The sequence below is a fragment of the Rhododendron vialii genome, chromosome 1a (assembly GCF_030253575.1).
Source record: "Rhododendron vialii isolate Sample 1 chromosome 1a, ASM3025357v1".
In the NCBI taxonomy this organism is placed as follows: Eukaryota; Viridiplantae; Streptophyta; class Magnoliopsida; order Ericales; family Ericaceae; genus Rhododendron; species Rhododendron vialii.
The window spans coordinates 13222882-13250864 of record NC_080557.1 but is presented as its reverse complement, the minus strand read 5'-3'; the positions used below and the strand labels follow the sequence as shown (position 1 = coordinate 13250864).

The 27983-nt window shown below is 38.5% G+C and overlaps 2 protein-coding genes across 2 annotated transcripts; one reads left to right on the top strand and one right to left on the bottom strand.

Annotated features, from left to right (window-relative positions):
- The first annotated feature begins 398 nt into the window (after window positions 1–398).
- LOC131324946 (protein tesmin/TSO1-like CXC 5) lies at window positions 399–16427 on the top strand. Its single transcript, XM_058357081.1, has 8 exons — window positions 399–1054; window positions 2946–3053; window positions 4604–4775; window positions 8838–9194; window positions 9705–9808; window positions 9884–9978; window positions 11758–12213; window positions 13583–16427. Exons 1-8 carry the CDS (start codon window positions 741–743, stop codon window positions 13846–13848), a joined length of 1872 nt encoding a protein of 623 aa, XP_058213064.1. The 5' UTR covers window positions 399–740; the 3' UTR covers window positions 13849–16427.
- On the bottom strand, window positions 16135–27983 carry LOC131324929 (peroxisomal fatty acid beta-oxidation multifunctional protein AIM1). The gene is made up of 18 exons (XM_058357080.1): window positions 27648–27983; window positions 27483–27554; window positions 25731–25793; window positions 25586–25642; window positions 25331–25398; window positions 25159–25240; window positions 24999–25054; window positions 23554–23856; window positions 23180–23266; window positions 21279–21453; window positions 20409–20530; window positions 20014–20177; window positions 19205–19459; window positions 18376–18497; window positions 18177–18298; window positions 17862–18010; window positions 17061–17199; window positions 16135–16535 (listed from the first exon to the last, which is right to left on the bottom strand). Exons 1-18 carry the CDS (start codon window positions 27739–27741, stop codon window positions 16491–16493), a joined length of 2175 nt encoding a protein of 724 aa, XP_058213063.1. The 5' UTR covers window positions 27742–27983; the 3' UTR covers window positions 16135–16490.

The following is a 27983-nucleotide window of genomic DNA, read 5'->3' as shown; positions in this document are numbered from 1 at the left end:
TAAACGAGAGGAATTAGAAAATTATAACTTGTACCCATATTTTTATAATATTAAAGAAAAAGCCCCGAGAACCTAGTTTGTTTTTGGTAATATTAAAAAATTAGATAAAATTCATAATTTTAAACTTTTTCGATTTCTCTCGCCATAATAGATTGGTGCAAAACTAACATATATAGAAAAAATTTGAATAAGGATAAAAAAGCTAAGGGGCATAAGGGCTTAGGTCTCCTGATCCGACGGTCAGTCAATGACATCTGACCCCTCTATGAATTCCATCCGCTGGATCCTCACCTCCAATACCAACCCTACGATGCTACCCCAAGCCAAATCTCACCGTCCGAAATTTAGGAAATTGAATTTCAAAACCTCGCGAGGGAGGAGCGAAAGAAACCTATTTGCTCTCTCCCCCACCTCTCTCTCTCTCTCTCTCTCTCTCTCTCCTCCCGATTTCTCTCTCTACGCTCTCCTTTCTCTCTCTCCCATCTCCGCCCGTATATACGTATACACACACGCGTAGGTTTCGAAAGCTCCACCAACATCAGTCTGATCCAAACATTCACCCGAGCTGTCAAAATCTTAGTTCTTGATTTTGAATTAGGTTTTTCTTTTTCCCTCGGCGAGAGTCAGCATTGTTAGTGGTAGTTGGATTTTGAATTAGGTTTCGAGGGATCCTCGACTCGAAAGGCGTCGAATTTGAGGGGATTTTAAATTTTATTTTATTTTTTGATTTTTTGGATTCGATGTTGATGGAGAAAGGCGGAGGGGATGGTTTCCCTCCAAAAACGGCTCAACCGGCGAACGCGCCGACGCAGCCGGATTTTCCAGCGAAAAGGCAGCTTGATTTCGGCGGCACGGCGTCGGCCGTGATGTCGCCAGCGCACACTCAGCAGCAGCAGCCGCTGATGCCACGTCAGCAGGCGCCTACGGTTGTGCAGATTCGGCCGCAGGTGCCGACGGTTGTGCAGATTCGGCCGACACTGCTGCCGCAGTCCCAGAAACAGCTACTGTTATCCCCCGTGCAATCTCAGCCGCCTCTTCCTTTGATACGACCCGTGTAAGTGGACCTGTAATTATATCTATTCTTTTGAGTTCTTTTACTTATCAAAATAAATAAATAAACTCAGCCACTCTGGTGTCCGGGCTAATGTGCAACTCGATTAATTTTGGAACCAATTCTACAGTCCACTAGCAGGAGCCTAATTATCAGATGTAACTGGCCCAAAAAGTTGATGACACTTGAGAGGTTTCCAACGGTAGAACTTAGAGGAGCAAACCCCTAACAGCTCCTATGGATTGAGGAATTTGATAAGAAAAAGAAAAGAAAGGGTTTCAGTGTCTTGCCAAATCATTCATTTTGGATAAATGGAGAGAACCGTACAAAAATGAAAAAAAAATTATTGGCTCCTTCGCCCTTCTTTTTTGCGTCTCGTGTAAGTCTGTAATTATGTCTATTCTGTTGGGTTCTTTTATAACTTGTGTGTCCGGGCCAGCTTATGCGCGACTCGATGAATTTTAGACTAATCCTACCGTCCACTAGCAAAATTAAAGTCAGCAAAATTTCATATGTACCGGCCCTAAAGAAGTTGATATTTTGAACCAGAGAACTTAGAGGAGCAAACCCACAAGTCCCACGCTTGACCACCAGGCTAACTCCTTGGGGTTAATAAATGAAGGTCCTGTTTCGTTTGCAAAGACTTGGTCTTGGAAGTTGGAGTTTTGGAATTTGTGGAAGTTTCCTGGGTACTTCTTGATGTTGCAGTCCCTACCCTTTCAAATTTGGTTTAGTTATAAATTTGTTAAATCAGTTGTTACTGTGCATTCTATGGGAAGGCTCTGTTTGGGTACATCCCTATTTCGAATGAAGGGATTTTATGTTCTGACCAAAAAAAAGAGGAAGGGATTTTATGTTCAATTTAAACGAATGAATAAGAGGTTTAGCTACATGTGGCTTTGTGACACGAAATGGTTTTGATGGATAAGAGGGTAGTACTTATCAAAAAATGGATAGGAGGGTAGTTTCCAAGATCCTCTTATAGCTCTAAGCCTCTAAGCCTATAACCCTTAAATGATGTTGAGTTACCCGTATAGAATTGTAGTTTCTAATCCATCTTGGTACAACTCTATGCTAATTTTTAAAATCCATATTTAGACTATCAAGCATTGAGTTATTCTCATTGAATAATAAGATTTTTCCCAACATTTGAAACAACATCTGTCCAGAGGGAGCCTAAATGTCCCTTTTTGTTTAATTTCAATCAGGTGATGCTTAATTGGATGTTATAGACAGGACATACATGTTTTGTTTCCATATGAGTCGGGGGTACTCAAGTAATTGTGATTTGGTGGAACAAATAAATTTCCATCTCTTTTATGTGGAAAACTAGAATTTTACTATTTATAAGGTGAGGACACTTTCGGTTCTTTTAAAATTTTGTAGGTTGGAGAGGAAGTTAATCTCTTGGGGATTTCTACGCTGACCAACTTTCTTTGAAACTTGTTCATATGTTGAGCAAAAGAAAACTTGCTTACATTTTCTCAGGGAACTTTGAGAATTTCTAATACTCCTAGATGAATGTATTGGTGCATATTTTTCTTCCTAGTTATGTTGTTGGCTTTGAGCACCTACTAAGAGTGTGTTTCTCTCTCCTCTACCACAGATACACGTGAGGGTTGAGGTCTCCAACCACTTATTTTATACTCTTTCCGCTAGAAACCATTTGATGAAGTAGATTATTTCTTGCTTATCTTTTTGCTTGCTAGTGCTGAATAATACTTGTATATTGATCCAAATGCTTCCTCATGGCAATTTATTCTTGTTCTCCTGATGCATTAAGGCAAAGATATTTTTGGGCAAATGCAGATATCAGAAGTAATTTTGACTCCAAACCTTGATATAAATCTCAAACTTCAAAATTACTATATGAAAGTGGTCTTTCTTTCTTCAGGAAACCAGAATCCCCCAATGTGCGGGCAAGAACAAATGTTGATGTAAAAGACAGTACTCCCAAGAAGCAAAAACAGTGCAACTGCAAACACTCAAAATGCTTAAAGTTGTAAGTATACAGCTCTTTATATGCACTTTTGGTATGGCAAAAGTCTTCATTTGAAATATGATAGATTGTCTTTCTTTGGAATTTGTGTATTTTGATGTGAAATTCTGGTCTCAAATAGCTATTTTTGAATTTCATGGCAATTCTATTGTTCCACACATGACGTGGAGCTGGTGATTTAGTTCTGTCTTGTATTCTTGTTTGTGGATTAAAGCCATAGAATACAGTTATTTCTTTTTAAGTGTAATTACTGAGTTACAAGTTTATGAGGATAAATACAAAGTTGCAACGTCATATGTCAGGCTTGAATAAGTAAAGCAGGCTATCAACTAAAATATAGGTACTCTGGAGAAAGATTTATGCTTTCAACGTATAATTTTTGTGGGGTCAATGTATAACACTCCCTCCGTCCCAAATTGTTTGTCCGGTCTGCAAAACGATAACGTAAAAATAATGCAAATTTTTAAAGAAAAAATTCAAACTTTTTCACAAATTAAAAGAACTCATTAATATCTGGTAAGTTGTTAAAAAACTTTTGAATTTTTCTTGCAAAAATCATATTATTTTTAAGACCCCGTTTTGCGGACCGGACAAACATTTTGGGACGGAGGGAGTAGTGTTTAAGCAACCAACTCAAAACCAATCGCAATGAGTGCAGAGGCTGCTCGGACTCCTATACTAGTTTAGAGGCAATAACTAACGAATGTGGGGCAAGCTCTAGTATTTCCCTGCACGTGCGACCCCAGACTCGCATGTGGAGAGGTAAACAAGGAATAATACAAGGGTCATAGTGAAATAAGGCGCACTTAAGGAATAGACAATCGGGGCAATCTATCAAGAGAATCCTCTCCACAATATTCTACTCAAAACCCATTGGCTTTAAGCGGAGAGCTTGTCCAAGCTCATATATTAGTTCTAGAAGTGATAATATACTGGCTTGGAACAAGCTCTAACATCACTCCACAAGTGTAATCTCTTATGCGCAAGTGAAGTGGTAAACAAATGAGGCACAATAGGGATCATAATGAAATAAGGCGCACTTGAGGCACAAACAAAGGGGCAAAATCAAGAAGGAGAGCGATGTCCAAAAGCCTTTGGAAGGTTAGCTTTGATACCATATGTTAAAGCATCCAACTCAAAACTAGTTGGTTACATGACCTTTAGTGAACTTTTAGTAGCCCTACGCAGGCTCAGAATAAGGCCCCCCATAATATTTTGTGAAAAAAATTACCAAAATATCATCACAGGAATGTTGAAAAATAATATGAAATTTGATTCTTTACATTATTATCCTATCTGTTTTACCAAAAACAGAAAAGAACTCTAAAGCTATAATAGTTGAGGCATATTTTTTTGAATTGAAATACTTTTGGTAGAAAAAAAACTATGCTTTTTAACAACTGTTAATTATTAATTACTGTTACAGTGATTTTGTAGTGATGGATGAATTTAGTTCATTTTAGTGTCAATGCATATTCCTTTTCCGTTTTCGGTACTTTTGTGAAGGGTATCCACTATCCAGCATGACGTTTAATTCGGCGATATTTGGTCAGGTATTGTGAGTGCTTCGCATCTGGAATATACTGTGATGGATGCAACTGCGTAAATTGTCATAATAATGTTGATAATGAGGGTCCCAGGCGAGAAGCTGTTGAAGCTACCTTGGAGCGTAATCCAAATGCTTTCAGGCCAAAAATTGCTGGCAGTCCTCATGGAATCCCTCGGGTATGCATGACTTATGAAACTTACATGTTCTACTTTCTGATAATTATTTACGAGTGTTTTAGTTGCAAAAATTAAGATCACTTTATGCTTGCACCTAACAGGGGTTTGACGAAATTAACTGGTAGTTCTTTGAGCTATTTTGTTGTTGCCGATGATGTTAGTGATCCATAAGAAGCTTCTTTTTGTTTTAACATCTTTTGCTATTGTAACTACAAGGATTTACTGCAGATCAACAACTCAAATATACAGTATATACTTCTGCAATAATTTCATCGCACTCCTTGCTTTTGGAATTGTTTGGTGATGCATATTGGGTTTCTCCTGTATGGACCCTCTATTTTATTTGCAGGTTAGTTTGATGTACTTGGTTGGCAATTTATCTCAGCATGTGTGACTGTGTTCCTGCTCTTATTTGTGAAATATGCGATTGCTGGCAGTCTTCTGTCCAGTTAGATAATAAACATGTTAAGATACTGCTTTCCCATCAATCGTCAGTGTGCCTCTTGAGTTGTTGAACTCGAAGACAAACCAGAAGACAGTAAAACAGAATTGATTTGCAATATGAATTACAGGCTGTAGACTATTTTCCACAAATAAAATGTAGCAAAGTCGAAATTTACTACTCGTTGTTTCATGGTTATATTCTCTATAAGATGCATGGTGTTGAAATCCTTTTCTACCAGCTTAAGCGAATAAGTTCAATGTACTGAACTAGTTCCTAAGGGTATCTATGCAACTCATATTGTGATGGGATAACGTTTTTCTTGAATCTTGGAAACTCATTTGCCTTTCTACTGGTAGCTTAACATAATCCTACTTCTTTCGGACACTTCTGCGAACTAAGTACGAAGTTTGCCCTTTTTTTTGATCTGAATCTTCATTACAACTTTAAGTTGCATCGCCGATCAAAAAGAAAAAGCAAACTTTAAGTTGCACTCTTGGTTACTTTTTTGTTTTTGTTTTTTTTATTCTTGGTATGCACTCATGAATTTATGCACTGCACAAGTTGCAAATGTCCTATTCTTAATAGTAGGAATCTCCAAACCGGGGTGCCAATCTCTAGACCTTGAGTCTCCGATTCAAAGCAAGAACCTTGTCAAAAACTCGCTCCCATTGGGGCAGAACCTCACTCCGGATTATGATTGAACATCTCAAGCATAATAATGCATGAGTAACCCAAAAAAGAGCTACAAAGCAAGAAACTATGTTCTAATCTTTGCTTCCTCGATGTACCCTTGTCGAGTTTTTAATAAAAAAAATTTGCCGATAAAAAAAAACTATGTACTAATTTGTTTCTAACTTGAATTTATCATAGTTCTTTGTCATTACACAATATTTATGTATATGATAAAAAAATCTGCAATTGAAATCTATCTCCAATATTCATTTTTGTGTTACTGTATATTTAGCACGAAGCGGAAAACATTTTTTACACACATTTATTTATTTTACATAAAATATAAACACCCTACAGGCACTCCCAAAGTTACTCTTCAATGTGCCATCACTTCCCTACCTGACGCGGCGGAATTCACGAGAGACTAGTTAGCGTACTAGTCCAAACGAGATAAACAACTCGTCGCAACGAGCAATTCTTGCGCACAAGAAAGAAAGAGAAAATCTCTGTAATATTATTGATAAAAGTTTAAAAGTCCAATAATTGAATAGGTTACAGCCCTTTTTATAAGACCCTAACCCTAGAAATCCTACTGTAAAAGAAATAATAAATCATGCCAAAACAAGCGGCATTAAATAAAACATATTTCCTAATTAATTATAATAAAATCTTAATTCTTGTAGACCAAGAATCCTAATAAAGGCAAAAATCAAAATCAAACAGAATACGGAAAGTTAATAATTTTAACCTAAACGAAAATATTCCTAGTCAAATTCTTATTCTAAAACAATAAAAATAAAATACAAAAACTCTCCATTTTTGTCCTACATCACCACCCCACTACTACGAAGTTGAAAATTTTGGAATGATCATTGAGCTTTGGGTTGGTGATGCTTTGAGCTAGGGGTGCGCAAAAAACCCGACCCGACCCGACCCGACCCGAAGGGTTTCGGGCGGGGCCGAACATGTGGTTCGGTCGCGTACGGGTTCATTTTTTTGAAAAAAAGTAGTTTTCGGTTCGGGGCTCGGGGTGCTGTTTTTGTTATCCGACCCGACCCAAGATGAACAATTCATATAGATTACTTCGGTTTTTGTCCGATCCGACCCGACCAAAAAAATCGGGCACGCGGACAGTTATTCCCACTTGTTCGGTTCGGGTTCGGGGCCGACCCCGACCCGTGCACACCCCTACTTTGAGTAACAGGTGAAGAAGTAATAATAATTAAGGGTGAAGAAGTTGTTGAATACAGATCCTGAAGCATTTGTCAGGGGACATGGGAAATGGGATTGGAGGCAATTTAGACAAGGATGTTTGAGGACTATCTTACATCTTTTGTAAACTTGGGCTGTTAATGGGGCCAGGTGTGTTAAGGGAGAGGAGCAATCTGTCCAAGGATGCCTTTGTTTGGGCTCTTACACCTCTCATCCTAATCAAATCCATTTTGCGTGGGCCACTTCCTAAGTCCTGCACTAAGAAATTTATGATATCTTGTGCCTTTCTACAGGTATAAGCTGGAAGCATTAAACAGTTGAAAGGTAAATGATGAAGGCATTAGTGTGGCTTTTTCAAGTAACGATTTGATTACATAGATTAGTAAATATGTTCCTACGCTGTATGGTGATTTAGAGTTTGAATGGTTGGTATTAAGGGTTAAAAAAACACAGAAAATTTTCATTTTAGATGTCTGAATTTGGGGAACGTTAAACTTTTGTAGCCTGCAAGTGAACTTGGCGGGATGCAGAGAGAGCAATCCTGGACGTTGCAGTACATAAAACCCCTTTTCCCTTCTGAACCACAAACCTTTTTCTTTAACCCCTTCTCTCTCTCTCTCTCTCTCTCTCTCTCTCTCTCTCTCTCTCTCTCTCTCTCTCTCTCTCTCTCCAAAGAAAAGGCATTTGGAACGCTCATGCACAGCAGTGTTCACCCATTTATCCCATTACACTCATTGGCGCCTGATAAGTACCCCCTTTGAAGTCTTACTGATACCCCTATGTAGGGAGACGGTTATTTACCATGCTTGTTTTGTTAAGGTTTTCCTTTCTGCTGTTTCTCAGTGTTGAAACTTTAAAGTACATGAAAGATCTTTATGACTAGGTGGCGTCTAAAACAAATAGAAGCATTCAACTTTTGTGTGGATTGGAGATTATGACTTGTCCAGTTCCACATTCTCATTAATGAGACCGCTTGAGATTTTTCAAGATGTCAGGTTGTCTTTTGACATTTTGATCTTTCGTTTGGATAATCTGTTAACTTTTGCGCCTCTTCAGTTAGGATGGTTCTATTGTACAGATGTGTTTAGGGAAAGAAAGATGTATATGTTTGTTTGACACATTAGTCGTCTGCCCTCTTAGCATAGCTGTCCATTGAATTTATTTGAAAACTGAGTTTCAAAAACTAAAGGGTTGTTCAGTTGTTCTCATGGTTTCTCCCTTAAGTTCCAGTCCATTGGGAATCTTGAATTTGCTCACTAATTCAACTTGTGGAGCAGTCCTATTAAGAGAGGCCTATGAAACAACAGGTTGCTTGTCTCCACTTATACGGCATTACATTGCAGCCATTTCATTAGACAATTATGCTTTTTCTAATGAAGGCCTCCGAGGAAGAAGATAAAATAGCTTGTTACCAGTGTCCAGTTTTGTGGTATTCTTGTTTCTGTTATTTTCATATGTCAAGGCATTGAATTTTACATTCATTTGCTGTTGTTATTTTTTGCAAGCACTGCATACATGGTTTGAGAGCATTAATGGTATAACTGGTAGGATAAACAGATTCATACAGCTGACCCTAGTTGATTGGGACTTAAGACTCCGTTTGGTTTGGTAATCCTTGGGTTATAAGCTATTAGAACAAGTTTTAGCGGAGATTTGTTTGCTTGTTGATATATGGCTAGAGATTGTATGCTTCTTGGACCGTGTTGAAATTCACTGGATTGAGTAATGTGTAGGTTGAGGTCGGGGATATGGCATTGGCAAAGCACAATAAGGGATGCCATTGCAAGAAATCAGGGTGCCTCAAAAAATACTGCGAGTGTTTCCAAGCCAATATTCTCTGCTCCGATAATTGCAAATGCATGGACTGCAAAAATTTTGAAGGCAGTGAAGAGAGGAAAGCTCTCTTCCATGGAGACCATAACAACATGGCATATATCCAGCAGGCAGCAAATGCTGCCATCACTGGTGCTATTGGTTTTTCAGGATATGGATCCCCTCCATTATCCAAGAAACGAAAAGCTCAAGAGCCCCTTTTAGCGCCCACAGCGAAAGATCCATGCATTGACAGGCTTGTACCACAATACCAGCAGGTAAACTTGGTATTTCCCTTTTCCATTGAATGTTGGCTTTGGACTGGTTGGTTCAAGAAAAGTCGAAATTGGTACTCCAATGTCCTCGGTTGTCCATTACTCCATTTTCAAGATTTTGCACATCTCAAAAAATCTTGTATAGTTTCTTATTTTTTGTTTTTTAGATGGTTTTGAAAACTTTGTTCTAAAAGAACTGATTGAGATCTTTTGATTGGTAGAATAATCTTCAAATCTTTTTTCATGGAAACACATATTTGTTGAACGATTAAAGGATACGACTGCCAAACAAGGACAAAGAGGGGGACAAAGAGAGTAATAACTACTACCATATTCTTTTCCACATTTCTCTTCTTAGCGTAGTTGATTTCATATGCTATAACACCTGCACGTATTGGTAGTTGTTTGGTAATTGTTTCTCCTTGGCAGGAACAACTGCATCTATTTGGTTGGTAAGTCACGCAATTTACTTTATTTTTGTCATGTCGTGATATTTCTTTCCTACATTGGCAGGCAAACCAGATAAAAGCTTCTGCTCACTCCCCTTTCTCGGCTTCCATTCCTGTTGCGCATGTCAGTAATGGTGCAATATTGGGCCCTTCGAAAGTTAAATACAGGTAATGGTTGTTGCCTTCATGTAGATTTCAATCACGTACTTGTTTACACCACTGACTTGTGCATGAACATTGTAGGTCTCTCTTAGCAGACATCATTCAACCTCAGGACTTAAGGGAGCTTTGTTCAGTTTTGATGGTGTTTTCAGCAGAAGCTGCTAAGACTCTAGCAGGTATTGGTGGATGTGTATCTATATATGAAACTGCAATTACAAGATAAAATTAGTTGTTTGTTATGCAAACATGTGCATTTGGGCACCGAGCTGCATGCAAAATCAAATGACAATTTTGTGCGAATGGGGCCCAGTTTGTCAAGAATTTTCTTGTTTCCACTTGTAGCATTGCTTGTGATCATTTTCTATGAAGACAGAGCAAAGGATAAATTAATACAGCCTTTCCTCCAATACAGATTATTTTCAGGTAACTGACAGGTCATGGTATATGTACCGGTAAGTTTGCCCCCTCTCGCACAGGCCTATTTAGCCTGTGGTATCAAATTCACGTAACAGGCTTACAGTTACAGCCAATGGAAACATAGTCTTTCAATAGTTTTTTGTTTTCGGGTTTTGTTTGTATTGACTTGTATAGGTTGATGTACCATCTTCTTACCAAGTTTTGACATCATGGTGCATGCGAAAACCACAAATAAAACGACAGCGTTGTTTGAATTGGCTGTGTATATAGGCTTTGGAGCTTGTCTTTCTTCAAGTTCAATCCCTTCCCAAATCCTTCTCACAACACAAACCTTTAGGGGCTCATCCTTGTGTGTATCCATATGAATGCTTGTTTCCTTGCGTGGTTATCTTTAATGTATTGTAGCCTTTGTTCTGATTCTCCCTCTACTTAATTTTCAACTTGCTATTGATCCAATCTGTATTGCCTCGAAGTTTTGTACGAGTAGTGGAGCATTAATTAGCACACCTTCAAAGGTTCTCACTTGTTACAGTGAATTGCATTTGCCTGCTGACAATGTGCTTTATTTTTTGAGAGTTTGTGTTATAGAATACTAAGAAGGAAAACGTATGTTGGAAGAGAACAATTTGCTGCATATAACTCAATTTCTTGATTCTTCCAAAAACAGATAAAATGAAATTCAACTTTTTACTGTGTGAGGCCTGCATCTATGCGGGAATAGTGAAGACAACATATGAAGTACTAACTATTACATGCATAGTTCTGGAACATAAACTTCTCATCCGGCACAATTCCAACATAAAATTGGACTTCAGAACCTCTAGCTTTGTTGCATAGTACTAACAATTACATGCATAGTGAAGCCACTTATCTATTGAAATACTTGGTGGTGGTTCACACTGGATGCTGGGTAGGGAAGTGGTTTGAACTTTGAACTGTATTTTTGTCTTCCATTTATATTTTCTAGCATTAAATAAAGTTTGCATGAACACAAGTTTGAACATTCCATATGTGGTATACCATCACCGGAGGATATGCAAAATTCTGAAAATGACATTTTCTTTCCCCTTTCGTGCCATTTGGTAGGTTGGTGGAGGGGAAATGGGTGGAGGGACTTTAACCTCTGAACTGATGAGCCACAATTCAATTGCCTATACACTGACTCGATGTACTAATTGACCTAGAAATTTATGACTTAGTGCATAATCTGACTAATATATCTTGAGGAATACATCCGTATCCCAGCTACTATGCTGAATTGGCTGACAAGTATTTTTATCAGGGGAAACCTCACTGCACTTCTCCCGAGTCATCGGGTGAATTTTTTAAGTCTAATGTCCCTAGTCAGAAATTCCGTTAATGACTAGGACAAAGTTAAGTCATGTTGGACCAAAAAATACTCTTGAAAGTTTCGGCTTCAATGAAGTTTTATTTACTTTTTTTTTTTTGGGGGCTTTATTGGACCTTTTCTGCGAGGTGGAAAAAAATGCAGCTTCAACCCAACTTTTTCTTTAATGCCGAATTCTAATAATTTCCAGACCAAAGAAATGCAATGGAGAGGCATTCAGAAGATCAGATGGAAAGTTCCCTTGCTTCACCAGCTCAAGACTCGCAAAGCCGGCAGGAATTTCCAGTTGAGAAAGCTGTAGCAGCAAATGAGTCCAATTCAGTAGATGGCACATATTTATCCACTGGAAGGCCAATGTCTCCTGGAACTCAAGCATTGTTGTGTGATGAGTCCAATTCAGCAGATGGCGCATATTTATCCAGTGGAAGGCCAATGTCACCTGGAACTCGAGCATTGTTGTGTGATGAACGTGATACCATGTTCATGGATTCTGCTTCGCCTAAATGCTTGATGAGCCGTGGCTGCAATAACAAATCTTCACAGTTGTGTCATGGCATGACAGCTGTTTATGCAGAGCAAGAAAGGGTAATTTTGACAAACTTTCGAGATTGTCTTAAACGGCTTATCACTTTAGGAGAAATAAAAGGTAATTGTCTACCTCTTTTCTGCCTTCATTCTAACATTTGGAACTCTATTCATCGGGGATGAAAATAACTTGGCAACTATCATTTGTGACATTAAAGAAAACATGCCCAGAAACTTATGACATTAGTATAATGCTTTAACTTTACTCAGAGACCACAATATTCACTTATTTTTGGCTGTTGAAACTTATAACAAGCAGATAGGTCAGAGTTTAGTACCGTTTGATTTGCTATATCATTAAGTTCTCAAGTCTGTGTTTTGGATGATTGTTCCTGTACTACGAATCACCTCCTTCTGTATACCTGGTACATGACAAGCAATCTGCAGTAGGAATGTTTCCATTGCTCAATATGTCGCCACCAACGTTAAAATTTGGCATCAGCAGAGTGGTTTTCTGGAGAGAAGGGCACTTTAATATGCTCTTATTTTAGTGAAAATTCCCTTTGCACCCTTGCACTTCGAATCAAATCCCAGTTTGCCTACTTCAAAAAGTGCTAGACAAAACCCTGCACTACAGATCAAGTTTCACTTTCTCTTCCCCATTCAAATTCCATCCAAAACACCGACGGGGAAATTCTTCCCCATGATGTTTGCTCTAATTCCTAATTCGGCCCTTAACATTGTAGCCAAGAAGCACGGACACGTCTACCGGCCTCACGTATCCGTGTCCGACACGTGTCGGTCGCGGACACGATATGACACTCTCCGGACACGTATTGGAGATGCCTAAATACTTATTGAATGACTTTATAATTTTTCTTTTAGTTAGACACATTGTGGATACTCTAGGACACGTTGGCAAATGGCAACACTCGATTGAACATGCATGCTAAGGACACATTAAACAAAATGTCTCCGACGTTTATATTCAATCATAACATACTTCTATAATACAAGTACACTTTACGTTTGACGTGTCCCCGACGTGTCCTTGTCCTAATTTTCAGAGAAATGATGCATCTGCTTGTCTGTGTCATGTCGTGTCGTGTCGTGTCCGTATCCCGTCTCCATGTCTGTGCTTCTTACCATTTTAGTTATGTCAACTGGACCTTTAAACTACCAAAATTTTGTCAACGTGGAGGTCCTAGATTCAACATTCGTCCATTGTATTGATTGAAATCACCAAATAGAACGCACGTGGCGCCGTCTGGATCCATGTGGAGACACCTTGCATCCCATGTTTACCCATATCATGTAATCATGCCTCAAACTCATGCACGAACATGCAAACAAATTCACTAATTCAATGCAGCCTTTGTGATAATTGGTATATTTTTGTACGTTCTCATATTGGAAGGGCTGAAGCAAGTAACTTCCATCCTATGGTGTTTTCTTATAACTAAAGACAGGCATCCTCATTCTCTTTGCAGAAACGAAGTATTTTCGATTGGCCAGGACCGATTCAGGAGATTTAAAAGATCCTGTAAGCAATGGTGCTGCAAATACCAGAATAGAAACAAGGAACCGACAAGAACCTTTCGGCAACGGTGTTGTAAAATCTGCTGTTCCACTCAGAACTGGGACATCTCAAATGATTTCTGCAGCAACCACTGACTCAAACAAGGTTATGCTTTCAAAAATTCTATCCCCTGCGGAAAATGGGGACTTAAAACTGATGATACAGAAAGAGATGTAAAAAAGATTTAGGAAAGAAGATTCACCCACAGGCCACAGCCATGCCCACTTGCATCTCTGTAACCTAGGTCATTGTCGGCTTGCCCTTGATGCTGCGGTAAGATCATATCCTTTCATTGGCAACAGCAAGACCATATCGATCCCGTTTCACTACAACTCACTAGGGTCTGATCCATTTCTTACATTATTCACTGACCTATATTTGTAGGAAATTTTGGGCATCTTGAGTACAGTTCTTTTAACAGTTTGCGTAGAATGCAGAGTTGTATAAATGTTTTAGATATAGTTAGATGCCAGTGACCATTTTAGCTTGTACCGCTCCTCTCTAGGGCCACCTTTTACCAATTTACATTGCTGAGGAAAAGAACAGCAGTTTTATGATTATCATGGTTTTATAACTTGAGAATACCTCACAAGAGTATCATAATGGTTATTTATGTTACGTTCTAGTCTGGATGCTGATTATTGCTTATTAATGAGATGTTACGCTACACACCCTCTAAGGATGCATTTCGATCATGGACTGGTGAAGCAATTTACCAAAGACAAAAGAAAAGGATACAGAAACCAAATTACGTAGTATTTAGTTTACATTTGGTTACTTTCTGGACTTCATTGTCTTCACGTATTTCTTTTCGGTCGCAAATCCATGAGATTTGAAGGTGAGGATATGATGGTGGAGGGGCAGGGGAGAGGGGAGAGATGAGAACTGGGGGAGGTCAACGGGGAGTTGGCAGCGGCGGGCGTTCGTAAATTTTTTGGGGCAGAGGTAGTAGGAGAGAAGACAAACGAGGGATTGGGTGTCGTGTGATCTTTTGATTTCAGCTCTGGGGGACACGCGTTGTCTTTTGAGGAGTGGGACTGGGACGGGGACGAGGGATAGAGGATCCGAGCCGAGAAATTTGCTTTTTTCCTATGCATGGTGAGTGATTACTTGGAACCAACAAAACTTTTTATATCATTCTTACGTTTCTCCAGTAGGGCGAGACTGGTTTTCGTTCTCATTCATACTCCATATTCTTTTCTAATTTTTGAAGTTGTAATGCTTGATGTGCTCCTTCTTACTAGCAGATGCATTATGGTTCATGGCCTTATCTATCAGCTTTTTCCATTTTTTTCCCTCTCGAACTGACTTCCTTGTTGCTGCGAGAAATAATAAGGCTCCGTTCTGCTAAGGAAAAAAGTATTTATTTGAATGACCTGTTTTGTAAAACGTGAAATAAATATTTAAAAAATAAGAATCTTAGCGGAACAAGACTTAAATGCAGGAATTTGAGACAATATACGGTGAATAGCCACAAGTCACGCAATTGGGTCCTCATGTATATTTCACATAGAATCAGTTGGTAGTTAGTTTAATCCGAATCATCCTAGAGCAAGAAAATTTCATCACAGAAATTCTCGTTAACAATTTCTACTAGGATGATAGTAAAATGCTACTCCTATATTGGCAAGGAGCAATGCTATGGACACGGATGGATGCGCACAAATAAGGATACAGGTGTCCGTCCAAGTAAGAAAAATTCTTTTAAACACACTCACATTCATGTTTAGACCGACACACAACACACACTACTGGTGCAAAAGTGTCTGTCAGTGTGTGCAGCACATATACACTAGCGGACCGTTTGCGACGGGATCTAAGGAGCGGATATGTTATCATCTTGGATATTATATCCGAAACGCTTATATCTTGTGTGCAATCACCGGATATAGACGACGAATATTATATCTCTAAAAATTATATCCGCCTATAAGCGAATATAATAAGAATGGAGGGAGAGGTGGTGTTATCATATCCGCCCTCAAAATTACAAAATACCACTGTCCTTTTTCAATTCTATATCCACCTACTCATATCCATCCCAAAACCAACTGCATACCCGTTTTATAAATTTTTCAAACAAACCATCTATCTCATATTCCCCCTATATATATATGCCCACCCTTTTATCATATCTTCCTTCATATTATATCCACTCAAAACTAATCCAGTCGGAACGACCCCTAGTAGTGTGTGCCTGCGTGGATCTCAACATGGACGTGAGTGCATAGTATTTGTGTAAGTGTATGATTGTAGAAATTTTTTTAAGCGCGTAAAGAATGAAACATCTTGTCCCGAATAACGCTTTGCTAGTTCCAGCTCATATGTTGCTGTCCTAGTGTTCCACATTAGCAATCAGCAAAGTAGTGTCCCTGTCTTTCCTGGTCTGCCTCCTCTTGTATGTATGTCAATTTTTAAGGCTACAGAATATACTCTGCATATATCTCTCAAACACTATTGGTATAGCGAAATGCATTCTACATATATCTTCCAAACACTATAGATTCATAATACATTTTGGTTGTAATCCAAAAAGCCAAAAGTATAAAAAGTAAAAATATGAGGCTTGCAAACACCTCCCAGAATTGAAGAGCTTCGTACTTCCGTTGCACCCAAAAAAAAATAAAATAATTCAACACCTAATTTGTCCATTATTAGTGCATTACACATACAGACAATTAAGGGGAACATTCACATTTTGTGAAAAAGGACACTTATTGCTTTTCCAAATATGTGAATTAGAAAAAGAGAAAATGGCGCACAATTGATTTTCACGGAAACAAATATGCCTGAGGTCTTGACCAAGAAGGAATATTTGCCTAAAGCCGTGACCTTGAACCTGGAGATGTTGACGCAGCTGCACTCTGCAGAAAATGGTAAACATGTCAACACATTAAACCCACGCGTGCATACGCATGCACAGGGACATACACATACCTCCCTACATAGTGTGTGCGCGCAGGCGCGCGCGCGCGTGTGAGAGAGAGAGAGAGAGAGAGATGAAATTAGCTTAAAGAGAATTTTAACGTGGTTAGCATGCTTTTGTCAATTAAGCTATGGTTGTAAGGTTCTTTAATGCAACGGCATTGATCTAGGTGTGCACCTATAATGTTGGCAGTCGATCATGGTTTGCAGATTGCATTAATCTACTAAAGCACTCCAGTATATTCTAAATATATTCTTCTATGAACATATCCCAGCCGTACATGTTTCCTATGTGGCTATATCTGTATACATGCTCTTCTATGAGTCAGATTAATCAACGATCAGTGCGTATAGTACATTAGTACCTATATGGCTATATCTGTATACATGCTCCAAAGTCTAAAAATAGGAAAGAGGGCGCGGGGGGTGCGCGCTGACGGAATGGAACGAGAAAAGGAACTCACCAGCGGTATGCCTTTTGTTGCCCTTTCTTCCAAAAACCTTGAAGGTTTATAGAAGCTACCATAGAGTTCTGACCATTTCTTCAGACTTGTGTAGATATGGTTAGGCCCAACAGTATCACCCCAAAATACAATACCCCCCCTGCCAATAAAACAAACATTTTTTTGAACAATGCTCTACATAGTAGTTTGAAAAAAAGCAATTTCAATCTTGAAAATTAGAGTCCTAGAGTCCTTGGACAAGAGAATTAAGCAATCCAACTCGATACTCAACAACCCACAACCATGCCATGGTCGTATAATTGCAAGCTTCTTGTGAGTATCCGGTACAAGTTCACACTTTTCTTGGTTCAAAGAACTTCTCGATTAAATTTGCAACTACAAGTTTGTAGATGAGCCAAAATGGTTTAAACACAAAGTTTGATGATTCATTGACATTTAATCATCAATGTATGAGACATATATGTTGATTAATTGGAGTTCAACCATCAGATGACTTTGATAGTCACTCATCCAGTTGGTCTAGATGACAGAACATCCGCCCACTAAAGAGTATGACCACGCAGTGTTTTTGTATGTCACATAGAGATGATGGTTTTCTTCAAATGTATTTATGTGAACTATTTACAGTTCCAAAAACTCTGCTTTAATTTAACTTGAGTAGCTCCACAAGATGCTTTCCAATTGAGATTTTAAAAACAGTGTTAGACTTTTCATGAATGCTCACCAAAAGGAGCCCCCCAAAAAGATGACAGAAAACAATAATAACAATCTATAACCGCTAGAGATAGAAGTCGCAGTCACCTGTAAGAAGGGAAACTCATTCCAAGAACAGATGCAATGTCAAGGTCTGATGCTCGTACTACAACTCCTTCATCCATCACACGACATGCCTCATTCACCACCGGAAAGAGTATCATCTCTACAATTTCGTTGTCACTAACAGAGATCGGCTTTTATCCACATTTCAACAGATGTGTCAGATACTTTGGAACCAAATGTGCATACATACATAATTCCGTTTTATATCATTGCAAGCAAAGTAAAAGTATCACTTGCAGGAGTGAAGAAAGTAAAAAATAAATATATGTTGTTCATATGTAGTATCAGTTGAGGTACCTTTCCACCAGGCATAACATTGGTAACCCTTCTACACTCCTCAATTATTGGAAGCACTGATGGATCTGGTTTTGGCTTGCTTCCCTTTTCATACAAGTAGTAGCCTTTTCCATTGTTTTTACCTGAAACACAAAAGTTAATATGAAGCCTGAAGCAACACCCAAAAATATGAGAAGGAATAACCATGTTTTGTATATACCATTTCGCCCACTTTTCACTAGAAGTTCAACCAAAGGAGACCGGAATGAGCGATCAGAAAATGCAGCTCCTAATTCCTTGCCAACAGCAAGAGCTACACCATATCCAGCTAAGTCTTGGAGCCTGTAAGCATAATTTGAAAACAATACCACCAGAATTACGAATGTAAGTCGGTTTTATGAGTTTCTTTGTACGAGAAGGCACATTTCATCCTTATCTGTCTAAATACCTCCATAAAAACACAGAGGCTGGAATGCTTTGACCACAAAAATGTCAAAGGATTGGACTCCCATTAGTGTCCTAATTTTTCGAAGGATTTTGGGCTTACAGCTAAGTTCTGAATTGTGCAAATAGGATGACCGATGATCACTTAACGTTTATGCAGAACCCTCTCTAAAATCCAAATACACTGGCATGCATTAGGACGTTTCTTCTGAAGCTCAGAAATGCTACTAAGGGCATACCCAGGAAGCATAATTACTTGGTCCAGACGCTTGACATCTGAGGTACTAACAAACATGCTCCTCACACAATCTATTAAATGACCTAATTTTGAAATGCATGCATGATTTTCCATTTCGTCTACAAGACATATAATCAGGTAGAGTTTACTATTGGTGAAATTGTGTAATTTCATGATTCTTGGTAGCAATTTGCAATATGCTAGAATTGCATCGAAAATTGCCATTGCAGCAGCAAAGCTGAACAAAAAATGCAAGGGAACATCAATAAACATGCACTCCATTTCCTCCTGCCCCTTTCCTTTTTCCTGCCATCTTTTTGTTGTTGTGTTCTTTAAAAAGAATCAATTCACAAGGATAGAAGCTTACTGGAATGGGCCCATAGGTAAACCGAAACGGCTGATCAGCCTGTCAATTCTAAACACATCCACACCTAGATTTAGCAAAAGATGAGAGCCTTGTGTGTAGGGGAAGAAGGTTCGATTGACAGCAAAGGCAGTGCAGTTTCCCACTACAACAGGAACTTTCTTTATGATTTTCCCAACAGCCATGAGATCAAGAATGACTTGTGCAGAAGTCTTCTCTGTCCTAACAATCTCCAGAAGAGGCATCACATGTGCAGGACTGCCAATAACAATCCAAGTTAGAAATAAGAGAAAAACAAAGTGCTTGCTATTTTCATGTGTCAATAGAACAATGATCTCTTTACTATTTGTGGGGTGGGACTTGTGGGAGTTTTCTCAAAATTAAATATGAAGACCAAAAACAACTTTTCATGGGTAAGATAAGCAGATAATATTCCGCAATTTCAACCGGGAGAGTAACCTGATTTCTCTTCCTATGCAAGGGCATAATCCTATCTTCCTATTTCTTTCCTTTAGGTGCTTTTCTTTCAATTCCTCCCAATATCTATTTTACATTCAGTGGTTACAAATACCAGGCCAGGTAGGACATATGAACTTTAGTACCTGACAGACCAAAAGGACCATGTGATTCTGAAATTGAAGTGTTAAAAAAAAAGAGACCTTTCTTCTGAGGACACATTTATGCAAATTTTGTTACATTCTTTCGCTTTTGGAAATTTGAAGATCTCTTACATCCTTTGCTTCCAAGGATAATAACAAGACTATAAGGTTCTTAAAAATGTTTTGGTGGTCAAGAAATATGAAGTGTACAACCTGAAAAAATGTGCCCCAACAATGCGGTCTTGAGAGCTGGTCTTTTCTCCTACTACATTGAGGTCAATAGTAGATGTATTTGTGGCCAAAATGCAATGGGGAGGGCAGGCCTTCTCAATATCACTGAAGATAGTTTGTTTCAGTGGAACTTTTTCAATGACAGCCTGCAATGAGGAGACAAAGCTATCAACAGACTTGTAAAACTCCCAGTGAGAAAAGTAATCAATGGCATCACCAACGTAAAATAATGGGCATTTACCACAAGTATGAAATAAGAAGGGGAGATTAAAGTTAAAACACTAACAAGGCCTACATAGTCCAACATTTAGACATGATAAATATCAAACTTTTGAATCTAACTTCTCCTTGGCAAATTGAAACTTGATAGAGCACACCTCTATGACCATATCAACATTTCTAAATTCTGAGTAGTCCAATACACCTTTGAGCATTGAGAGGGCTTTCTCTGCTTTGTCCTGTGCCAACTTTTTTCTTGCCACTAAGCCCCGTACGTTTCCTGTGAAATAATTTGTGTTAGTTATATCTTTCTTAAATGAAAAACACTGAATGTTGATATGCGGAAACCAATTGAAATGGAACAAACATGTATGGTGGTTTTTTCTGGTTTCGCAATTTAAACCTGTGATTTGTTCCTCTTGACAAGAAAAACACTTTTCCTGTCCAAATTTTTGTGGCATGGACAACGAGGCACAAAGTCTAAATGAAATATCTTTGGATAATATGTTTAGAAAACTACTCTATCCATGTGTATGATTATTTGTTTTGGGAATTGGCTTTGAACCAAGGGCAATGACGACCAAATTCGGAGACGTAGAATAGGGGACTTCTAAACAAAGCAAGATCAACAAAATGGGACAAAGGGACTAATAAGTTGTTCATGTGGAATTACATCCCTTTCAGAAGGCGTACCAAACAGCATACTATGGAGTGTCACAGTCAAATACTTGTTTATTTATTACTACTTTTTGAGGCAGCTGTTTCTTTAAACAATGCCCCACAAACAAAATGAAAGCCAGCTAGGCAATTTCTGCAAAAGAAATAAAACATAATAGTAGCCAATGCCTACATCATTCGACTCGTAGGTTTCGTATACTACTACATAACAAGAACATGCAATTTTCTTCAACCAAGAAACAGTATGGCACGCAACATGCGTACTGCTATTCTATGGAGAGAGAGAGAGAGAGAGAGAGAGAGAGAGAGAGAGAGAGAGAGAGAGAGAGAGAGAGAGAGAGAGTACTTACCTTCTACCATTTTTATTCCCCTCAGTAGATATTCAGAATTAACTTCCTTTAGGACAACATATATGTTGCCGAGGATCAGAGCTGTGGCTATGCCGGAGCCCATCAGACCCCCGCCGATTACAGCAACTCTCTTTACAGACCTTGGTTTGAGCCCGATATCAGTAACATTCGGCACCTGTCAGAGATCACCATTCATGAAGTTAGAGGGCGATTATGTGTCAACAAAAAACCATAAATGTTAAGCAGAAAGCTCAAACATCAAGATACAGAACACTGAAAGTAGAGAAAGAAGGTTCTCAAAACAAGCTAGGATGGCGGTAATGAGATGTCAGTACTCAGTATATGTCCTTAGTAACAAACCTTTAATATTTCCATGTCACACATTCTGAGCTTCCTCAACGATTTAATACGCTCATTCAAATTTATGTTAAAAGAGGGAAGAGAAAAGCGAGAAAAAAATGGCTGAAATTTACTATCTGAACAAACTTGTTATCAAACAAACATATAAAAGAGCTTTAAAGTGAATAATATATCAAAAGGAAACCTAATTTAATACAAACATGATTTTAGCACTAACCATCTACGACCACGGACACAGACAAGGGACACGGGCAATTTCAAAAGAATAGGGGCACTGGCACGGCAAGGGAAAAATAATTATCTTTATAATATCTAGTTGTTATTAACATGAGTATTGTATCCGCAAATAACCAAAAACAATAGAAACTAACACCAACTTGGCACATAGGTGAAAACTAACACTAAGTCTACATAATTAATAGATGATCCATATTCCATCAAACAAGAAAACCACGAGGCACTAGTAACAAGTTTTTCCCTATCTAACCCATGTTTTTTTATCATGTGAAAAGACCCTCCACCTTGTACCCTGCTAATTGTTGGAATTTGTCCTACATCGGTTAATTATCACCTCGAAAAATAGTATATGAGCCTAGGCAGCCTCTCCCCTCATTGACATTGCCAATTGGTTTTGAGTTGGATGCTTTATCATTAACATATACTAATATTATCAGGACACACTATAAGCATAAATTGCCAAAAATGGAGCAAGGTTAGGGTTTAAATTGCCAAAACACACACACAGAATGACCCGTCAGCACCATGTTATCCAAGTTACCTGCCACAACCAAAATAACATGATAGGAATAGCTGGAGAATTATCTTACTTAACTTGACTATCCTACTTTGAAGAAAGTATAAAACAAGTCCAGAATATTTAGGAGAAATTAACGAATACAGAACATGCTAAGACCAGAGAACCCAGTCTCCAAAAGAATAAATACAAATTCGATGAACACGGTGAGCGAGAATTGTGTTTGAGCTTTCTACCATAAAAATGAACGTGGCTGAAACAATACTATAGACTAGTGGGTTACTAGTAGATTTGTGTCGTGGCTCTATAAATAAAAGGGAAGCTTCAAAATCTAGCAAACTAATTGCTTAATTAAAAGAAATGGTTTGTGGTGTATTGGTGTTATAGAATACAGGCTACCACAAATATAATATAACCAGCAAGACTCCTGCAGATTATCCAGAAGGACTGGAAACAAACATACATGATTACGAAAATAGGAACATCACACCTAACCCAAGAGCATGACACTCTTCAAAGGTCTGAATCAACAAACGAATGGACTTCATATAGCTGTACAGTAAGGTTTTTTTTTTTCAATCTTTTTACCACATTTTTTGGGGATAATAATATTTACACTACACTTTATCTTCTTCTGGGCCTGGGATAAGGAGGAGGAAGGCAGCTAGGCAAGATTACCAATGTAGAAGCTGCCAAACCTCAAAAAAGAAAGAGAAGAATGAAAAACGAAAAAGAAAATAAACCAGCCATCGATAACAGGCATAAATTCATTGCATTGATAAAGTACCTTGGATGTTGCACGTTGGGCAAAAAAAACATGTACAAGGCCCCTCGAAGTATCAGATAGGACTAACTCTTTAAAAACTCGAGCTTCCTGCAAAGAGCATTTTGTATATTATTAGACTGCACATTTTCAATAGCCAACTGTTTAGAATCTAAAGGCCAAGGCCTCTTCTGGGAAAACCAAGCATGGTTCAGCTGAACCGCTGACCCCCCTAAAAGGTTCACACTTCACAGTATCTATTACTTGGTGTTCGGTAGTGAACTAATATCAAATTCCAAATTGAAAAAAAACCTATAAGCCCAACAATATAAGTTAAGACACAATAATTAGTCAATCATCTACAAGACACAAATTTGCAAATCTAAATAGAGGATTACCTTCAAAACCCCATTATATCCTCCATGTACAATGCCTTCCTCAATTACATCAAGGCATGCCAGGTGCTGAGGCATATTTGGTGCGGTTTGTTTGGCTTGTTGTCTCGCAACTTTCAATATCTCACGCGATTCAGACAAAGAACCAAGCTTGTCTGTCCTATGAAGGGAACGGATCCAAGGTTTGCGTCTAGCTGCAATATCTAGAGCCCACAGCCGAGATACCCTCAACAACTCTTCAGAAGACACTAAGGCATCAATAAGACCCAACTTCTTGCCTTCTTCAGACATAATTGGTTTAGATAACTGCAGAGATTATTGGCGAGGTCGAGTGGCATTAGTGCCAACAAACGGTTTGCTAATAAAAAGAAGCTGACATGCGAAAATGTGGCCTAGGTTCAAAGTACTAAACTATCAAAAAGTATACATATCGTAACTCGTTACATTTATACATACTAAACAAGCAAGTGGTTCAATATCCCTACAAAACATTTGTATATTAGAAATATTATAGATATGATTATTCTGTTTCCCTTTCGGATCTTTTTCAAGATTTGAAGCCTAATAATGGCAGATAACTCATCTGGAAGTTGTAACTGAGACCAAGTTTGTGTTTGATTCCATCCATTTCAAAAGTTGAATAATAAGTTACCTGCTACTGCGCACAAGCAAAAAGGTACAAGAAATTTTGGAATGTGATCCATACAATAATCATCATTCAAAACTGGTAGTTCCTTTTGAATCTGGATCATCATTAACCAAACTTTCAAATCGGTTTAACGAATATGCTTTCTGCCATGTAAAGAACATTGACGCTAATTAACACCTAGACAACTAGTATATAACTGCATTAGATGTTAGTTATGGCTTTTGTAAAATTTCCTCAAATTTAATTTTCAAGGTAATCCAACTAACGCGATCAAAAGAAAAAGTTAACACAACATGCAACCCATTAGAAAAAATTTCAATTGACTTTAGAATGAGAAACAAAGGGAGTTGGTGCAAGAACAAATTAGTTGTCAAGGACAATATCGAACACATAGATTGAAGTACCAAAGAATGCAGCCTTAGATGCATTTTCAACACACTCGATCTAATAATCTCGAATGTCAATTACAGAAGCTTCATGTCAAGCAAAAATTGGCGTTCTGAATGCTGATAACTTGCAATTTCCCTGAAGCACAATGTCGTATTGAAGAGTGAATCTAGCAATATACAAGTCCCAAAAGACAATTACAATTACCATTTCACTGCATCGGTGAACCTATAACAAAACCAACCTTCACAAAAGAGAAATTACGCATGGTGTCTAACAAAACATTATAATAAGGAGAAGAGTAGTCACAAATCCAATATTGTCTGATGATAATACGAATAATTCCATAATTTCTATGAACAATGGTATGGCTTTTAACTTCCTTACAAGTTAAACGGGATGGACGGCTTACCAGCATCATTTCAACAGCCTTTGACAACCCAAGCAGCCTTGGAAGACGTTGTGTTCCTTGCAAAAGGAGCCACGACATACTTAAAAAGTTAATTTTTCTATATCAGGCCAACTGCACAGAGTTAAAGATCATAAAGAATCTACAAGGCTAAAAGCTATACCTCCAAACCCAGGCAAAACACCAAGTGACAGCTCTGGCAAGCCAAGTTGAGCTTTTGGTGCAGCTATGCGTGCATGGCATCCCTGTGGGTAAAAATTAATGATGACATAGCAACGAAAAAATGTCGAAAATGTGGTTAGTTAAACTACTATAGCACAAAAAGAACCACAAACCATTGTCAACTCTAAGCCACCTCCAAGTGCAAGTCCTTCTATGGCAGCAACCACAGGCTTCTTTCCATCTGAAGGCATGATAGAGACAACATAAAGAAAACCACAAGTAAAAGCAGTGCTAAGAGAATACAAAGAGAAACATCAGAAGGATAACAAAAACAAAAGGAAGGATAAAAGAAAGATCTTCCTTTGTGAACTTCAAAAGTTATAATTCAAACTTCAAAAACAGAGTAATAATTAAGAATAAGTGAGGACCTTCAATTGTATTAACCACAAGATCAACTGATACATCCGGCATAATCGAAATATCTCCTGTCAAGCCAAATAAAAGAGTTCATTAGCACCAGGTCCGGAATTGTTCCTACCTCAACTTCATAAAGTAAATCAACCAAACAATTACCAGTCTTGTGAACCTTTTCAAAAACGTTGATGTCGAAACCACCAGAAAACTTCCCACCTTTGCCTATAATTAAGTTAAGGAGAAAAACTTCAGAGATAGGGTACAAGAAACAGGCAAAAATTTACTTTCTTTTTAAACATGAAGACCCACGTTAACGGACTAATAGATTCAAATAGCTATACTACATTTGGGGGGATCAAAGATTATCACGCACAAATGCCATCAATTGCAGGGAAAATATAAACATGACTTCTAAGTTCTAACTGCTTCATCAGCATATATTGTTTGAAAAAAAAAAAAAACCTTCAGGGGATATTGAAATACTCCACATTTCAATTCTTGTAAAGGCTTGTCAAAAGTCGATCATACCTCAAATTATTCCAGAGTCGGTATCTGTTAAGATGTCCTTAACAGAAATTGTTGTTAATAGTTAGAAATATGCATGTATGGGATACGATCACAGAAAATAGAAGAACCGAAATTAGAAGAGACAAGTTTTTCACCCAAGGTGGGCAACAGCCACAGTAGCTATAGCTACAGTTTCACTATGATCAAGAAGAATATGAGACACATCAAAGTTATACATACTTATAAAACAACAAAAGTATCCAACGCCAAAGGTATCCTTCACCTTCGGTTGAAAATATGGTACAATGTAGTTGGATAGATAAAAATCATGAACCACCGTATTAGGCAAACAGTAAGACTGAGACACACTCACTAACAAGGTTTCCTCTTTGGCTAAGGAGCCAAGTTTAGGATCCATAATTTTGATTTTTGACTATTTCAAAGAGGAAAAAAAAGGGACCAAATTTGCTTCTCCATAAAAATTAACTAGAAGGCAAACTAGGAGTCAAGTTAGGTTCCCACTGGAGATGCTCTAAGCAACGATGACCTTAATTCAAACAATTTACACTTGACAAACCATACAAACTCGAACACAGTGCCTAGCATGAGAAAGGCCGGCGCAGACATTTTGGTGGTCCTTCATGCATTTTACAAGCAAAATGATTAAAAAAAATAATGAAGCAAATTCGAAAAGCAAAACTATTACATTCAACAACATAAATTTTAAAATTATACGTATCATTACATTACAATAGTAAATAACAATCACTTAAGATCACTATTCTCGTATTTTTATTGACAAAAGTACTAATTATGCCACTTAATTGACATGCTCCTTTCGAATGCATATAATCTGAATAGTACATAACTTTGTTTGGGCCCCTAGTTTGAGCAAAATTTTGGGGGCCCAAGGCGTTCTCCTTTGCGATACTGAGCGTGAGTGTTCTCCCTTCAAGGGAGAGGACTTGAGTTTGACTCCAAGTCGAGTAGGTGCTCGGCTCCTATTGTAATCACTAACTAGAGCTGCAAACACACCGTGTTGCTCGCACTCGGCTCAGCTCGACTCATCTAGCAATCGAGCCAAGCTCAACACTCAGTAGCTCGGCTCGCAAAAGCTCAAGTCATTTGCATAGGCTCGGCTAGTTTCAAGAGACTCGTTAATTTCAAGAGACTCGTTAAGTGCCCAGCTCGTTTACAAACAAGCCGAGCTCAAAACTCCAAAGCTCGGGTCAGTTCGGGTCGTTTACACCCATTATTGACACTAACCGTCTAACACCAACTAACATCCTACCGTCCGGACAAAACAAAAGCCATACAAACTCAATTGAATGCGGATAAAAAAAAAAAAAAACTCAATTGAATCGGAACGAAACTAGTCTAGAACAGCTCATCTTAAAAGCTCACCGGTCAGGACAATAGCTTTAACGTCCTCTCTACTCGCGGCCTCCACAAACTTCTCTTTCAATCCATCGACAACTACGTCGCGAAACAAAAAACCAGCAAAATTAATCCAGTAGAACAACGATTAAAGAGAAAAATCTGTCAATGAAAGATGTCTGAAATTGTTACTCGGGATGGCCAAGGCGTTGACAGGGGGATTGGAGATGGTGATGACCGCAACGCCGTCGTTTCCGACCTCCATCGTCACTCCAACTCCTGCCATTTGCGCTTCAGGCGATACAGCGGTGCCAGCGCTAGGGTTACTTCCGCAGGGGAGCAGAGGAGAGTGGTGTGTGGGTGGATCAGAGATTCAGAGGAGAGAGAGAGAGAGAGAGAGAGGGAGAGAGAGAGAGGACGTAGATATATGTAGAATGTTTCTTGTGTAAATCGAAAGTTTATTAATAAATAGCGGGAGAGGAGAGAGAGAGAGAGTGTGTTGGACGACACAGACGAGAACCGACGAGT

Excerpts from the sequence above, each read along its gene's own strand:
- LOC131324946 (XM_058357081.1), top strand. The coding sequence starts at position 741 with ATGTTGATGGAGAAAGGCGGAGGGGATGGTTTCCCTCCAAAAACGGCT. Across the intron at positions 9,195-9,704 it reads TTGTACCACAATACCAGCAG|GCAAACCAGATAAAAGCTTC; the intron begins GTAAACTTGGTA and ends CTACATTGGCAG. Across the intron at positions 12,214-13,582 it reads CACTTTAGGAGAAATAAAAG|AAACGAAGTATTTTCGATTG; the intron begins GTAATTGTCTAC and ends TTCTCTTTGCAG.
- LOC131324929 (XM_058357080.1), bottom strand. The coding sequence starts at position 27,741 with ATGGCAGGAGTTGGAGTGACGATGGAGGTCGGAAACGACGGCGTTGCG. Across the intron at positions 21,454-23,179 it reads CCCAACGTGCAACATCCAAG|GTGCCGAATGTTACTGATAT; the intron begins GTACTTTATCAA and ends GATCTCTGACAG. Across the intron at positions 18,011-18,176 it reads ATGTTATGCCTGGTGGAAAG|CCGATCTCTGTTAGTGACAA; the intron begins GTACCTCAACTG and ends TGTGGATAAAAG.